We start from the raw sequence: 16,771 nt of genomic DNA, 5'->3' as shown, positions 1-16,771 counted from the left end.
GGAGCTGATCCATGTAAGGAACAGGGATACCTCAGGTCATTTTCATTCTGCAATTTATGGGATTGAACTTAGTCCAACTTCTGAATTGCTTTGACTGTTCTAGGTACGATGGGTAACTAATTCTGAAAAGGTGTGGATAGCCTAAGAGACATTCTGAACTTAGCAGAAATGTTAACTCTTCCTGTTTTAAGTAGCAAGTTGGTGTGTACATTGTGTTAATGGAAAGCAATGGCCATAGAGGGAGCACAGCAGATGTCCCCTAGGTAGACACCAGGGAAGGCAAGGCTGTTGTATGAGGAAAGATTGGTTCTATGGGGAACGTATCTGATTGAGAAAGATGATATGCTAACAAGGCTTAATAAACTAGATGCATGGATGTTTCCCTTGTTTGGAAAATCTAGAATCAGAGGGTCACAGACTCAGCACCTGGGGTAGACCATTTAAGACTGAGATGTGGAAATGCTTTTCACTCAGAGGATCGTTAATCTGTGGAATTTGCTACCACAAAAAGTTGTGAAAGCCAGATCATGAGGATATTCCAAAACAGATTGACAAATTTTAAAATATTAAAGGCTTCTCAAGGTATGGAGAGAAAGCGGGAATATGTTTTTGAGATAGCGGTGTAGCCATGATCATACTGAAGGGCTGACTGGCCTACGCCTGTTCCTATGTTTCTACATTTTAACGAACATTTACACATTAACTATTACTTCTTTTGCGTAGAGTCCATACAATGTGGAAGCAGGCCTTTCAGCTAATCGAGTCCACACTGACCCTCCAAACAGCATCCAACCCAGACACCCTACCCTCTCTGTATCCCTGCATTCCCCGTGGTTAATCTAGCCTGCACATTCCTGGACCCTGCAGCCACTGATGGCCAATCCATCCAGCCTGCACATCCTTGGACTGTGAGACAAAACCGGAGCATCTGGTGGAAACCTATAAAGACATGGGGAGAACATGTAAACTCCACTCAGACATGTAAGTGGAATCGAACCCGAGTCCCTGATGCTGTGAGGCAGAAACAATAACCACTGAGCCACCAAGCCATCCCATTATTTTATCTTTGTTTTATCTTTTCTAATTTGACATCCAATAGCCTTGTTACATTGTTACTTAATCTTAATATTAGCATATCTTTATTCTTCCATAATATTTACAATCCCAGTGAGTCACAGAGTTTAAATTTTAATCTAGTCCCATGGCCCATTATTAAAATCCAAAGGGATGAAAGTATTAACTACTAAAGTGTTGGGTTGGAAATTAATTTTGCAAGCTGGTCCTAAATAATTAACTTGAATTATTTTTCCTACTTTCAATATTCTTCTGAAATCTAACGGAGTCATGAACAAGGCAGAAGCAAAAATAATTTGCAAATATACAGCACTTCCAACATAGTTAACAATCCTAAGCACTTCACAAGAGCATTATCATGACAAAAATTGAAATGGAGTCAAAAAAAGTGATCTTACAATATGTAACTCTCCAAATGTCAGTGCATTGTATATAAGAGTTGGGAGGTCATTTTGCGGCTGTACAAGGCATTGATTAGGTCACTTCTGGAATACAAGGTTCAATACTGGTCTCCCTGCTATTGGAAAGAGTTGGTAAACTGGAAAGAATTCAGAAAAGATTTACAAAGATGTTGCAGGGTTGGAGGGTTTGAACTACAGGGAGAGGCTGAAAAGACTGGGGCTATTTTTCTTGGAGCATTGGAGACTGAGGGGTGAACTAACAGAAGTTTATTAAATAATGATGGGTATAGATTCGGAACAGTCAAGGTCTTTCCCCAAGAGTGGGGGAGTTCAAAACTAGAGGGCTAGTTAAAATGAGAGGGGAAAGATTATGAGGAACCTAAGGGGTAACTTTTCACACAGAGGATGGTGCTTGTATGGAATGAGCTGCCAGAGAAGGTGGTGGAGACTGATAAAATTATAACATTTAAAAGGCATCTGGATGTGTATATGAATAGGAAGGATTTGAGGGATATCGGCCAAATGCTGGCAAACAGACTATTTTAATGTAGAAAATCTAGTCAGCATGAAACAGTTGGACCGAAGGGTGTGTTTCTGTGCTGTACATTTATATGATGCAATGACTTTTCCATGCTGTACATCTCTATGACTCTATGACTCTAAATACTTGGTCCAAGAGTTAGATTTTAAAGAATACCATTCAGGAAGGCAGAAGGGTAGAGGGGCAAAGAGAGTTGGAAAGAGAATTCTAGAGCTTACAGCCTAGACAGGTGAAAGTGCAGATACTAAAAGAAGGGATGAATAGTCAGATTTGGAGAAGCACAGGGTTCACAGGCTGAAGATCCATTCAAAAATGAGGAAGACGGCCTGGTTAGTTGGGAACATGAAGACATTTTTGAATACACAAATGAAAATGGAGACATTCTGGATCCAGTGATAGTCTAAATTGGGAAGTTCAAGAGGATTAGGTAAGAGGGTCTTCCAATGAGTTTTGCATAAACCAAAATTTATAGAGCTTGGAAGGTAAGAGTCTGGCCAAACAAGAGTGTTCGAATGAGAAAGATTAATCCTGAATATAGGTCTCATTTCACTCATAATTTGTACTAAAGTTTTCCTCAGTAAAGAAAAATATTCTTATGTTAGATTTGGAAATCTCAAGTTTGCAACATTCCCAGATGGATCAAATCCTGCTGGCTCTTCTCTCCTTCTTTTCACCCAGAAAAACCAAGTCAACATAGGCCACTTGCCAGTGTGGACTCTGGCTTATCTCCCACTCAGACTGCTGCTATGAGAGTCAAGCTGCCAATTGAAGTGGTCACAGCTGCTGTGTTCTGTACTGTAGGCCAGAGCTTCCAGGAGAATCAAATTTCCTAACTGTGGTTTACAGTGGCCAGAATTCTTTCCTTTAGTAGCAAGAGTCATAGAGCTGAAAGACTTAGAAGGGGATAAAGGGAATGGGGAGAATGGTGTGATGAACACTAAAGCATAAAGAAAAGAAAGGTCAAATGGGGTGACAAGGAACAAAGCAATAGACAATGAAGAGGAAGGGGAAGTGAACGCCACTGAAGGGATAAGGGAATGTGAAGAAGAAGAAGAGGTGGAAGGTCATGAATGGAAAGGCAAAGGTCAACAGCATTGCAAAGATCAAGAGAGAGACTTTAAAGGCAATAGAGCTAAACTGAGTTAGACTGTAAGAAGACTACCAGGAAATTTAACAAGTGGGACTGAGAAAAGTATCAAATTGTTCTAGTGGGAGAGGACGAAGTATAATCTAAATTCGAAAATAAGCTAGAAGTGCAATCTCTGTGGAATATTTGGGTACAATATAGAATCCACGCGTTACTAGCCAGCTAGTGATTGAGACAATAATCAAAGACAAAATTACCTGGTATTTGGAAAAACATGAACGATTAAATGAAAGTCAACATCATTTGTTCAAGGAACTTTACTTGCTACTGTGTGCGTGGAAACTTGCAAAATGCATTTAAGAAAAGAAGCGCTTAATAAAGGGGATACAGGAACAGTGTGATCCAGAGGCCATACATAAATCTTTGAAAGTAATGGGATAAGTTGAGGATACTATAATTAGATGATAAAAAGTTTTTAGTTATTTAAGCCTAAAAGGTCCAGCTCTAATGGAGGTGAAGTAAGGATTGGCCAGCCAACATGCTCACAATTTGATAAGGCCAAGGTTACTAGCCAGCTTTGTAAGTTTAATCTTGGACAGCTAGTTTTCCCAGGCCTCGGGGAATCCAGCAAATGATAGGAGGTGAGGACTGCTTCAGGGATTAAGGAAAGTGTCTTTGCAGTGCTGCCTGCGGGCCAGGAGAAATAGGAGTACTTCACAACCATCAGATCAGAATCCCCACTATGCACTACATTATCTGTCTTGACTCTTGGGTTCCATTCACCCTTGGGACCAGACTGCACATGTAAATATTCAGGTAAGATTACAGCACTGGAAAAGTACTGTTCTATCCAATCTACTTCAACCATCCAAAGGGAAGCCCCTAAACTAAAATAATTTCACCATTTTATCAGTTTAACAATTCTAGTTTAAAGTGCTATATATCCATAACTAAAAGGAACTAAGATAAGCTTGTCTAAAGCTTTTGCAGAAAAAAGGGGTGGGTCTTAAAAGCGTTAACATTGGACTTGGACCATGACTCCCAAAGCAACTACGGAACAACCTTGATTATCCGAATGAGATGGACGGGGAGTATTTTGTGCAGATAACTGACTGTTTGGATAACTGATTGTTTGGATAACTGACTGTTTAGATAACAGCTGACATTTTTACAGGACCTTGAGATCTTGTCCAAATAATCCGAAATTTGGATAATTGACATTCAGATAACCAAAGTTGTTCTGTATATAACCCACTGATATTGTGGATGCCGGAGATCTGATGTACAAACAGAAGAATCTCAGCACGTTTTACAATATCTGCGGAGAAAGTAACAGAGTTAAGGTTTCAAGCACAATATAATTTTTCTTTGGGTTTCCAAAGAAGCATCATTTCGGATTTGAAATGTTTAGTTTTGTTTTTCTCTTTCCACGCATGCTGTGAGACTTGCTGAGCTTCTTCAGTCCCTTCCATTTTTATTTTATAGCTACCTCACTGTACGGCTTTAAAGACCTAATAAAGGCCCTTTCAAACTTTTGAAAAATTTAGTGAACCTTTGAAAACTGTTCAAAGGTTTTTCAAAATGTTTACAAATAAATAGAGAAATACATAGTGATGTAACTAAATATCGACCTAAGATTTTTCATTTAAAGGCATTTATTTGCTTAAAGTGAAGAAGATAATAGTGCAAAGTGCAGATGAAAGAAACTGATGTTGTAATGATAAATGTGAAATCCCTGGGAAAACCAGTACTTTGGTGAGAGAGATGTCACAGACCACAGGGCAATGTCACGAGACATTTAATGATCCGACATGATCTGCAAATGAAATTCTTTTTCATTTATTATTTTCATTTAAGATTTAAAATGTTAGGAAACAGATATCTTATCTTTGGGTGTTCAGGATTAGATGCCATCGAGTAATTGTACGATTATTTTTGAAAACAGTCCTCATTATATCTGTTTGCAAAGATCTCTTACCTGTTTCCCACAACATGGAAATGTAGAATTGTTTCCAAACCACATAAGAAATATGCCATATTTGTTTTGAGTAAGATGGTTCATAATGAAATATAATTAACCGTTGAAATGATATGTTTCTGAATGATACTGTTATGAAGATGTGGGTGTACAGTACCTTTAAGAGAGTAAAGGTTAACGGTGATAGCACCAAGTGTTCTCAATAAGACACAATGTAACGTGTGCTCCAGCTACTGGGATAGCTAGTTGCCTTAAATGACAAAACAGATTTGATTTGGCCGATCAGTTTAAATAATGCCCTGAAAAATACCAAACTCCAATCCAATTTGAATTTAGTAATTGACAATCTTAAAAGCCAATGACACAATCCGATGCTTTGGGTTATAAGACTGGGGAAAATTGAACAGTTGGAGGAGAACTGCCACTGGACCAACAAATGTAGACTACTAGTCAGAACTCTCTGTTTGGAGAAGGAGTTTGCACAGAGAAAAACCTCAATACTGAAGAGCCAATCTACCAACAAAGATAAAGAGGAGCTTCGACCTCTGGCTGGTTGTAAAATATGAATTTGTGAATCTTAATTGCAAGTTTTATCAGATTAGTATTATAGAAGGGAAGGTAAAAGATAGGTTAGGGGAAGGAGTTGTAAATAGTTGTTAGTTAATTATTCTCTGTTATACGTTAAGAAATAAAGTTATTAATTTTTACTTTAAATAATTCTTGGCCACTCGAATTTTTACAGATTACTGCATGGGATAAATCATTTCTGTGTTGCTGGTTTTAAATTAAGCAGGAGGGTTTACCCCATGTCATAGCAATAGTAATAAGTATGAACAGAATATAATGTATGGCATCAATTACTGAAAGTTATACTTAAACATTATTGCTTATGTTCTGCTTGAAGCTACATTTATATATTAGGCTGTATTTATTCTAAAATATTCAAAATCATTTTAATCATGTGATCAAGATGGCAGCAGCAGAGTAGCAGCTTTAGAGCTGCTGACCCTACAGCTCGAACACTTCCATCTGCTGTTCTTTATTTTTCTTCTTTTTATTTATATTTCTTTTCTTTTAAGTCTTTTCTCTTTGCTTTTCGCTGCAAATGTGTTGCTGGTCAAAGCACAGCAGGTTAGGCAGCATCTCAGGCCTCATTTTTTACTCTCTTTGCTTTTCACCTCATTTGCAGCAACATCGGCAAGAATGGGCCCTGTGCAAATTGACAGACGAGGATGGCGACATGGGCACATGAAGGGGGGGACGGCCAAGTAAATGTTGAAGGAGGAAGCATCCTGTGGCAGCAGCAAGGCCAGAATGAGGCAGACACGGCTCCATCCCAGCCCAAGGTCTCCCGGCGAGCGAGGAGCAGACTGAGCTGAAGCTCCAGTCCCAAGGCTAGGCCCAAAGCCTGAGGTGCCAATAGACCATAAGATATAGCAGTGGAAGTAAGGTCACTCCGCCATTCAATCATGACTGATGGGCATTTCAATGCCACTCTCCCCATAGCCCTTAAATTGCAGTGGGTTAGGTCCCAGCATGTGACCTCATGCAGCAGTGGCATTGGTGGAGGCGAGATGGCACTGGAGAGCCGTGACACTTTGTTCCAGTGGCAGTGCTGTAATGAACCATGGGTTGTAGCAGTGTCATCGGTTTTACAACACAGACTCAAGGCATTCAGGTGCAGGAGCCCACATCCAGGCCCAGAAGCTGAACCAGAAGCAAGGGCTCTTCCAAAAACCACCCAACCTTACTGAGATAAGACTAGAAAATGAGCTTTATTGTTTTATTCTTCTGGCTCTCTATTCTATGTTTTGGTTTATTTTTCTGTACTTTAAGATGGCAATGGAGAGTGGTGACACTAAACAGCACTTTTCGCTCTATTTGTATTATCTACCCGATACACATGACAATAAATAAATCAAATCAAATCAATCCAACTTTTTTAAAAAGTAGAAAAAAATACTAGTTAGTCCAAATAAGGTAGAATCTTGTGCCCTCTCCTGGTGGCAGGGGTATTTGATAAGACAGCACAATGATCGATATTAAATCCATGGGCAGCCCTCCTGCCCCACCACCAACTGAGGACCCAAGTGGCCAATGACTACTTCCTCATGGGTCTCATCCTGCTGCTGATGTTATTACCCCAGTGGTGGGTGGGACTTGCCATGCATAGGGGCACAACAAACAAACTCCTTGCACATTTACTTTGAGCTCCAAGGATGATGGGGTACTCTCCTTCTCTCAAAGGCACCCAGTTCCTGATTGATGAATCCTGCAAAAGGGGATGGCTGAAGCAAAGACAGAGATGTGTACGGTTGCTATGATATACCTGGATCAAGGTAACAATGGCTTAGCACAGGTCCAAAGTTGTTAGGTGGACTGACATTTGTTGACAGTGTTGAGCATTTCAACTCTGATTTTCTCTCATCTCTGCCAATGATTTGGGCATTTTATTAAAGTGAAATGGGGCTTTCTATCATTTTACCTTGATTTCACCACTCATACCTATTATTATGTCAGCTTCAGTAAATCCAGCAAATCGCTGCACTACCTGCAGAACTGTTAGTCACTGTGGGCAAAATCGTATACAGGTCTGACTGATGTACACCATGGCAACATTTTTGGCATAGACAAACAAGGTCCAGAATATTCATCTTGATGTCAGGAGTATTTCACTCCATCTGTTTTTGTTGGGCACTGAGGCAAGTTTCAGTAAAATGTCAGTCAAGGACAATTACATCATCTTAAATACCTTGTCAATGGTTCACGTTGAATCATGGAATCCTGACAGAGCAGAACGAGACCATTTTGCCCATTGAGTCCATACCAACCTCTAAAGAGCTTACCACCCAGACTAACCCTCTCCCGCCCTATTCCAATAAACATACATTTCCCATGGCCAATCCACCTAACCTGTACATCTTTGAACTGTGGGAGAAAACCGGATCACCCAGAGGGAACCCACACAGACACGGGAAGACAGTTGCCCGAGACTGGAATCAAATCCAGATCCCTGGAGCTGTGCAGCAATAGTGATAACCACTGAGTCATCATGCCACCCATAACCACCTCAATAACGTTCAGTTTTGTATCTTACCAACCAAGCTAGACATTGTGAAATCATGGCATGGAAATCAGAGTGGGCAGGAGGAGATTTCAGCTCGCCACCTGTTCTGAAGAACCTTCCAGTCACTTCTACTCAAACAGTATCTCAAGGTATGAGCCACGGGCACCAGCAACATGCAGCCCGTGTCCATGAACATTGGCATGTGGTGTTTTCAGACCCTCACAGCCATTATGGCACCTCTCAGATTCACCAGCAGTCAGCTGACAAGGCCCACATTTGCTTTGCAGGGTATGTGTCTCAAACTGTGAGGGAGGAGCTGCAGGTGACACTTATGTGATGACCTTTAAAGGAAAACACCAACCCAAGCATTGTACAGGACACAGCCCTTTGGGCTCCTCAATTCCTGGCCATTCTAATGCATTGGACTTACTCTTTTATTGTTTTTACACCTCTCAGTATGTTGTCCACATACCTGCTCCTCTATTGCCTGCTGTATGTTTGGGTCTATGACACACTCCCAACTGGGTGACTGCACCTTTTTTTATTTCCTAAACTCTATCCAGAAAACTTAATTTGGAGAATCTTCCAAGATATTGTCCCTCTTTATAAAGCAGCCAAATCCTTAATTAATAATGTGAGACCACATCCTCTTTTACACCTTCACCATCCTGCCTGAAGATCCCATATCCCGGAATACTGAGATGCCAGTCCTGACCCTCCCTCAACCACATCTCTGTGATACCAACATCACAATTCCACATGTCCATCCATGTTTCTGACTCATCTGTCCCACCCCTAATACTTAAAGAATGGGCTTAATGTACTTAAAGCAAAGCATTATTGCAGATGACATCCAGGTTCGCCTTACTCCTTTGAAACTGAACATAGCTGGTTACTTTACAAAAGCATATTGTATCCCTCTTGTACTAACACTCTGTGTCCTCTAACCTGATGGACCGGTTTAATTTTTCCAACTAGCAAAGCTATCCACAAGGATGTTGGTCCCATCCTGGTTCAGGTGAAGACCATCTCGCTTGTAGAGAACTCACTTTCCCCAGAAATGGTCCCAGTGATTCAGGAATCTCAAGCCCTCTCTCCTGCACAAATCTCTGAGCCAGACATTCATTTGCTGTATTCTTCTATTGCTATACTCATAGCAAAAGGCAATGGGAATAATCTAGCTATTTCAACCTTTGAGGTCCCACTCTTTAGTTTACTGCCTCACTCCTTATATTCTTGATGCAAGATCTCAACCCTCATTCTGTCTATATCATTGGTACAAATATGTACCATGTCCTCACCTGAACTAGTCAAATAATATACTACCATACTGTTTTTCACAATCAACTGTGTAACTTTACATTTATCCATGTTATAATGCAGCTATGTTTGCCTCCACACAAATTGTCTCAATTGCCCTGAATCCTCCTTGCATCTCCTCATAACTCATAATCCCATCCGGATTCGTGTCATCAGCAAACGTGGAAATGTTTTATTTGGTTCCCTTATCCAGGTTATTTAGTATATATACATACAGTGAATAGCTAAGCCCAAGCACTATTCCCTGCATTATCTCACAGGGCACGGCCTGCCACCCGAATAAAGACTCATTGGCTCCCACTCCCTATTTCTTTTGTTTCAACCAATTCCCAACCCATGCCAATATACTACCAATCCTCTGTGCTTTAATTCTGCCCACCAATCTCTTCTGTGGGACCTTATCAAACCCCTTCTTCAAATCCAAATACACCACAACCACTGGTTCTCCCTTATCTACTCTACTAGTTATAATCTCAAAAATCCCCAGCGGGTTGACCAAACATGATTTCATAAACCTTTCAGAAACCCATGCTGACTTTATCTAATCGTGTTAATGCTTTCCAGTTGTACTATTAGTATTTATTTTATAATATACACTAACACTTACTGTCAATCCAGCAAGGAAAAGCTGAGCAACAGTATTTCCTGCTCAGCAGACAGCCATGGCGCCTGACATTTTGTTGACCCTTTTGATGGATTATATTCTAACAAGAACCATGCAAAACTAGTGCCCTGGGTGCAAAAACATTTCATCCTCACTAACCTAACCTTTAAAGTATTAAAATGTGCGTTGGAAAGAAAGTTTTTGTTATTTTTAAACCACTCGACAATGTCACATAGACGTAAAAAAAATTACATAATTGGATTTTGGTATAAAAATCACTTCAGACTTCCTTCAGTATCGTTTACAATGAAATATTAATTTGAATAAATGTCATTAAAAAGTAAATACATTTCAAAATATTTTAAAAGTCACATCGGTCTTGTTGACGAGCCTTTCAAGTTGAAATATCTAAGTCAGATAAATGTTATTAAAAAATTGTAAACACTAAAACATCTTTAGAAGTTCCCTCAAACTTGCTAAAAGGGCAGATGAATAAAATTTGTTTAAGTCAAGTGAAGATATTTTATTAACAATTAACAACAAATTCATTACAACACCTGTACTTCTTGCTGAAGATTCCCATATGTTCCTGACCCTGTGTTTTTGGTCAGATTGTGTGTCCAATAATACCTGCTCCAAGTAAGACAATGTGAAACTTCACATTAGTTTTAGGGCAATTAGCCCAAATGGACAAACTGTGAATCCCTGATGTTTTACGAAGAACATGGCATGACCATCAACAGAAACTCCTCTGGAGTACACTCTCACATACTGCACCTTGTAGTTTTTCTTGCGTACACTTATATGTGTGATGATACTATAGCTTTAAGAGGTGTATTTCATCCTGGTTTTCTTTTGAAGAGAAGTTTTAAGACAGAGGCGCTGAGCTGTCTATTTGAATCCAATAAAGTAAACAGCCTGTGAGGCCTTGGTTTTATTTTTCAAAGTTGGAACAATAGAAGCAGCCTGAATGGGTGGGGTCAAGCTTGTTCAGAACCAGGATTTTTAGTTTAAAATTTTTCAGTAGCAGCTGCCGGTGCCTTGAAACTGGATATGAAGCTATTTTTCCTCTCTCTCTGTTAAAGCTAAAAGCTGGATTCTCTTCTTGCTGCTAGAATTGCATGTAAGCCAATCTATTTTACTGATTTTGCCTTTGCCAAGGGTGTGTTTATGGGATGTTATTATATTGGAGCACTTACTGATTATTAGTTAAATAATCTATTATTTTGTTAAGTTTTTCAATAGAGTTAATTTATTCCTATTTTTCCTTTGTTGTATATTGACAATAGTGTATGAATAAAGTGTTTTACTTCAAATCTGGTGGTTGATCTATCAAATTGCATTTGGAATGCAGCACCTGGAATTTGCCTTTAACATAAGAAAAAGTTATAGTCTTGACTATTTTCTTCATATACTTTGAGGGGTTTGGTCTGGTCCATAACACATGCATCAGCCTGAAATTATGATGTGGTTGAGACCATTATATCTCAGCATTCACAACTACTGGGAGCAAAATCATTGATAATGATGAATAAAGCTTTCCAAAACATCAACATTACAGGAAATATCAGGCTTCTTAAACTTATGGGTTGATATTAGCTCCTAAACGAATAGACGTTTTGAGTACATGCCCCAGGTTAAATTGAAAAATTTGAAATTGGGGCTCAAATTCATTTCAAACTCACATCCTTTGATTTCAATAGAAATGAGAGGAAAGACAAGGGATTCAAATCTGTTTTCAATCAACAACACATCTTCATTTTAACATTCTTTCTATTGTTAATCATAGGCAGGATTCCTATACTTCAGAAAATTTGCTAAAAATGACTAAAGGTACAGGATCATTAAGCTAAGCGCCTTTGAAACTGTCAGGCCTCTGAGGGAATAAAAAGTACAATCTGGTATCCAGTTTATGTATAAACCATGATGAATGATTGAGTCTCGGCCAATCTGTCCTCGAAATAATTGAATAGATCTTTAAAAGAGCCTGCATAGGTACAGTGAGCCAAATGGCCTCCTTCTGTATTTACAACTCGAAAAGAACGAAGGACTCAAATTATGGCACCAGAATGATGAGGCACCAACTGCAATTTCACTTTTTTCCAGGATGTAGAACAGTGAAACCAACAAAACACTGACTGAAGAAATCAATACACAAAGCAACACTCAAGCAGAAGAAATGCATTTCATTGCAAAATGATCCTTTTGTGATCCAGTAGCTGGAGATCCGTCCAATGTCCTGTTGCTCTGGTCAGATGCTCAGGATGTCCAAGTACTCATGTTTTCCCTGTGCACCTAAAGAAAAAAATTATTAATATTATATGATGGCATGGTTCAAAGAATTAAGCATAAATAGGAGAAAATGCTTCTGCTGTGTTGGTAACCACGAAAAGCAGATTGAAGGCTTTTAGTTGATCAAATAATCACAGTCGAGATGAGGCATTTTTTCACACAGTGAGTAGTTTTGATTTCAAACATACTGTCAGAAAGGCTGGTGGGAGAAAATTCAATATTAACTCTCAAAGGAAATGGAATATGCATGTGATATAGGAAAGTTTGAGGGCTTTCAGTGAAGAGCACAGGTATGAGATTAATCGGAGAACTCTCTCAAACAACTGGCACAAGCAGGATCGGCTAAACGGCTATTTTTCTCTGCGCTGCAAGATTATCCGATTTGCGATAACACAACTCACTGAAGATGCAGTGGGATCTGCTCCTTCTGAAATTAAACACATTATTGGAAATAGTGGAGAGGATACCTTCCTGCTTTACTTCTGATGCCACAATCATTAACCGAGAGGAAAGTAGTAACTAAGCCAAAATGACAAGCCTTTATAGGAGCAGTGAGATCTGTGCGACATGCAATAATCAGTGTGGGAAAATATTTTAGTTTCAAGTTCCCAGTTTTACTTTATTTCTGACAATAGGCTGGACAATGGATAGCATGCAAATAGAAATCGCACGGCTGCATGGAAGGTAAACAATATAGTCCGCCAGTTAAGCATCCACATGATGTAAATGTGAAAATTATCCCCTAATGTATTTGCCCTGTGAAGTGGTTACAACAGGGTCAGCCAGGTGGACCTCATAGAATATGAGTTCCCTATTTGGGGCTGTTAACCTGGTCCAATCAGGGGGCCCTGGCTGTCAGATATAAACAGGAGTGTTAGAGGTTCTGTTCACTCTGAGAGTTGGCTCTGAGGGAGCTGTATCATTGTCAAGGACTCTCCACATGTACATAAAGGGTGACTTGATGCTGGGACATTGGCCTCTATGGTGTTATGTCACCATGGAAATGTATCCCTGATGTGCAGTAATATGGAGTGACTTTCTGTACGGAGGTTGTTAGAACATGCACAATGATAGGGCTAAACACAAATATCCCAGCAGAATTCTATTTGTACATACATCAATCACTCTTGTTGAGGCTTAACCTTGCGGACTGCCCTTTCTACCTACAGTTGTCTCCAGCACTGCTTTGTTCTGCCACTTTCTAAAGAAATGGTTGCTGGTTAAATATAGGATTTCATTAACACTCCCAAATCTGTGACCTGTGCCACCTAGCAGGACAAAAGTGAAAGAAGGTACAATGGGAACACTACCACCCCCTGGTCAAACACCATCTTAGCTTGATCGCCATTGTTTTTTCACCATGGCCAAGTCAGATTGTTATAACTCTGACCTAACAGTACTGTGGGATCACTTGGGCTTCAAGAGACAGCTCACCACTGCCTGCTTGAGGTCATGGCTACATGTATATCACAAGAGCAATTTAAGAAAAACGTCAGCTAATTTTCTTTATTCCCCTCTTGTCAGAATTGCTGCATGTTTTCTGTTTCTCTAAATGCATTTTTTGTCCTTTCCCGGAGAGCGAAAATTCTATAAAGCACAAAACCAAAAATGAATAGGCGGGAAGTTAGGAGGAGGTATAATCACATAGATCACTGCTTGCTCAGCTGCTGGGAATTCACATACTGATGTAATTCATAATAACAAATGAAAATCAATATAATAGAAAAATATTGACAAATTAAATTGATCTGACTGACACCGACTGTTGCAGAGTGTAGGCATCCTAACAGATATAAATGAAATGTAATCAAATATACTCTCTCGATGAAACATGAAATGTGCAAGTTATCTTACAATTATAAAAACAAGACGAGCGAAAAAGCACAACCGCGGACTGTCTTGATATATGAACTTAAATCACAATCTAATTGGATTTATTTTATTTATTTTTAAAGACCAGTGCTTGAATGTTAGTGTAATAAAGAGAGCAGCATCTGTGCTAAATGAATCAGGTAAGTTGATAAGAGAAATTGGTTTGAGAAATGAATTGAAGGATTTTTTTTTCTGGAAAAGCCAAGATCAATCAGAAACCCAGTTCTGCATCTGTTTGGCATGAGCACTAGTGCATTCTGATTTACTTGAAATCTGTTTACTTGGAGCGCTACACATCAACCTTGTTGCATTTCATCAAGAGGAGCTCTTAGACAATACAGACTGGTATTGTGGTATAAAAGTATGAGGATTTTGCCAGCTTTTACTCCTCTAATTTAAGATATCTAATATCATTTTTTAAAGTGTTACCTGGCACCAGTCGCTATTGCATTTCTTTCCAGGTTAGAGAGCTAGTCATTGAACCTCACACTAATAAATGTTGAAGAACCTTTAGAGAGCGAGGAGCTTTCCCAGGGGCATGGTCAACAATCAATGCCAACCAAAATGGTTCCTGATGAAGGGCTTTTGCCCGAAACGTCGTTTCTCCTGCTCTTTGGATACTGCCTGACCAGCTGTGCTTCTCCAGCACCTCTGATCTCCAGCATCTGCAGTCCTTACTTTGGCCATCTAAAATACCATAACCAGCCATTCACTTCACATCTAATTGTGAGACGTACTTCTATGAACAATAGTCACTGAACCAGACTAACAGTCACTCCACTCTGAAAAATGATTCTGAGATGATAACATTCAAAATTAGACAAGATACAAGATTGTTTTATTCACTCGTGGGAAATGGATGTCACTGGCTGGCCAACTTTTATTACTCATTCCTCGTTGTCTTTGAGAAGGTGGTGGTGAGCTGCCTTCCTGAACTGTTGTATTCCATCAGCTTCAGGTGATTCAAAATGCCCTCAGGTGATTCTTGGAATTTGACCAGTGACAGTGAAGGAACAGTGATATATTTCCAAGTTAGGATGGTGAGTGGCTTGAAAGGGAACTTGAAGATGATAGTGTTCCAATGTAACTGCTGCTGTTGCCCTTTTAGATAGAATGGCTGTGGGTTTTTTAGATTAGATTACTTACAGTGTGGAAACAGGCCCTTCGGCCCAACAAGTCCACACCGACCCGCCGAAGCGCAACCCACCCATACATATACCCCTTACCTAACACTACGGGCAATTTAGCATGGCCAATTCACCTGACCCACACATCTTTGTGACTGTGGGAGGAAACCGGAGCACCCGGAGGAAACCCACGCAGACACGGGGAGAACGTGCAAACTCCACACAGTCAGTCGCCTGAGTCGGGAATTGAACCCAGGTCCCTGGCGCTGTGAGGCAGCAGTGCTAACCACTGTGCCACCGTGCCGCCCTTTTGAAAGCACTGTCTAAGGATCTTTGGTGTAATTCTTCAGTGCATCTTGTAGATAGTACACATTGCTGCTGCTAAGCATTGGAAATGAAAGGATGCTTGTGAATGTGGTGTCAACCAAATGGGCTGCTTTGATCTGGATGATGTCAAGCTTCTTGAGTATTGTTGGAGCTGCATCCATCCAGGTAAGTGGTGAGTATTTCACTGGATCATGACTAAAGTAAATTGTTCAAGGTAATGGAAGATTCCTTTGAGCAATGAGACACAAGGAAAATATTAGGTTATCTCAAATAAGGAGGGCATGTTAGGGATTTTTTTAGAAACATAATAATGTTGAGAAAAGATTAATCAAGGAAAGAATTTGAAATGTGAGATATAAATTGATTCAAGAGTCAAATGAATGGGAAGAGAAGGAATTGAGAGAAATAGGAAGAACACAAGTAACTGGAGTGAATATAAGATTATCTTCTGCATGCATTTTAATATAGAAAAGCTGCATTCAACTTACCATCATTAGTTTATTGACCAACATTAGTTCCCAGACAAGAAACATTTTGATTTTAAAATTCACGTTCTTTTTCATCAAATACCTCCATGATCAAATACCTCTCTGCTCCATGATCTCCGTGAGCCCCACAACTCTGAGATATCAGCACCCCTCAATTCTGGCCTCTTGAGCATTCCTGATTTTAATTATTCCATCAGTTACTTAGGCACCGAATTCTGGTATATTCTCCTTACAGCTTCCATGTCTTAACCTCACTTTCTTTCATCAAGCCACTCCTTAAAATCTACCTCTTGACATGGGTTTTGGTCAGTTGATCCAATATCTCTCTAAGTGACTTGGTATCATATTTCCTTTTATAATGTTGTTGTGTTATACCTTTGACATTATTGCATTAAATATATTACTGTTTCTGTTGTGATTAAAAAAAGATTAATGACTATTAAAAATTGTCAAAGCTTTTCATCTTGCATTCATCAGGGCAATTTGCAAAAATAAAGCAATAACGGCATTCATACTGTACAAAAGGAACATGCTTATTTGATTCGGATAGGTGACAGACATTCTTTGGTGCATTTCTCAGGACTTTGTCTTGA

At 39.6% G+C, this 16,771-nt stretch overlaps 1 protein-coding gene across 1 annotated transcript in view; it reads right to left on the bottom strand.

Moving 5' to 3' along the window:
- Positions 1 to 10,570: 10,570 nt before the first annotated feature.
- The window catches only part of LOC132816864 (SH2 domain-containing protein 1A-like), a 58,890-nt gene continuing 52,689 nt past the window's right edge, over positions 10,571 to 16,771 (bottom strand). The window contains exon 4 of the mRNA XM_060826852.1: positions 10,571 to 12,367. Coding sequence (XP_060682835.1) covers positions 12,324 to 12,367 — 44 coding nt within the window. The 3' untranslated portion in view covers positions 10,571 to 12,323. The remainder of the gene's footprint in view (positions 12,368 to 16,771) is intronic.

The sequence above is a fragment of the Hemiscyllium ocellatum genome, chromosome 6 (assembly GCF_020745735.1).
Source record: "Hemiscyllium ocellatum isolate sHemOce1 chromosome 6, sHemOce1.pat.X.cur, whole genome shotgun sequence".
NCBI lineage: Eukaryota > Metazoa > Chordata > Chondrichthyes > Orectolobiformes > Hemiscylliidae > Hemiscyllium > Hemiscyllium ocellatum.
This window is presented reverse-complemented; position numbering and strand designations above follow the sequence as displayed.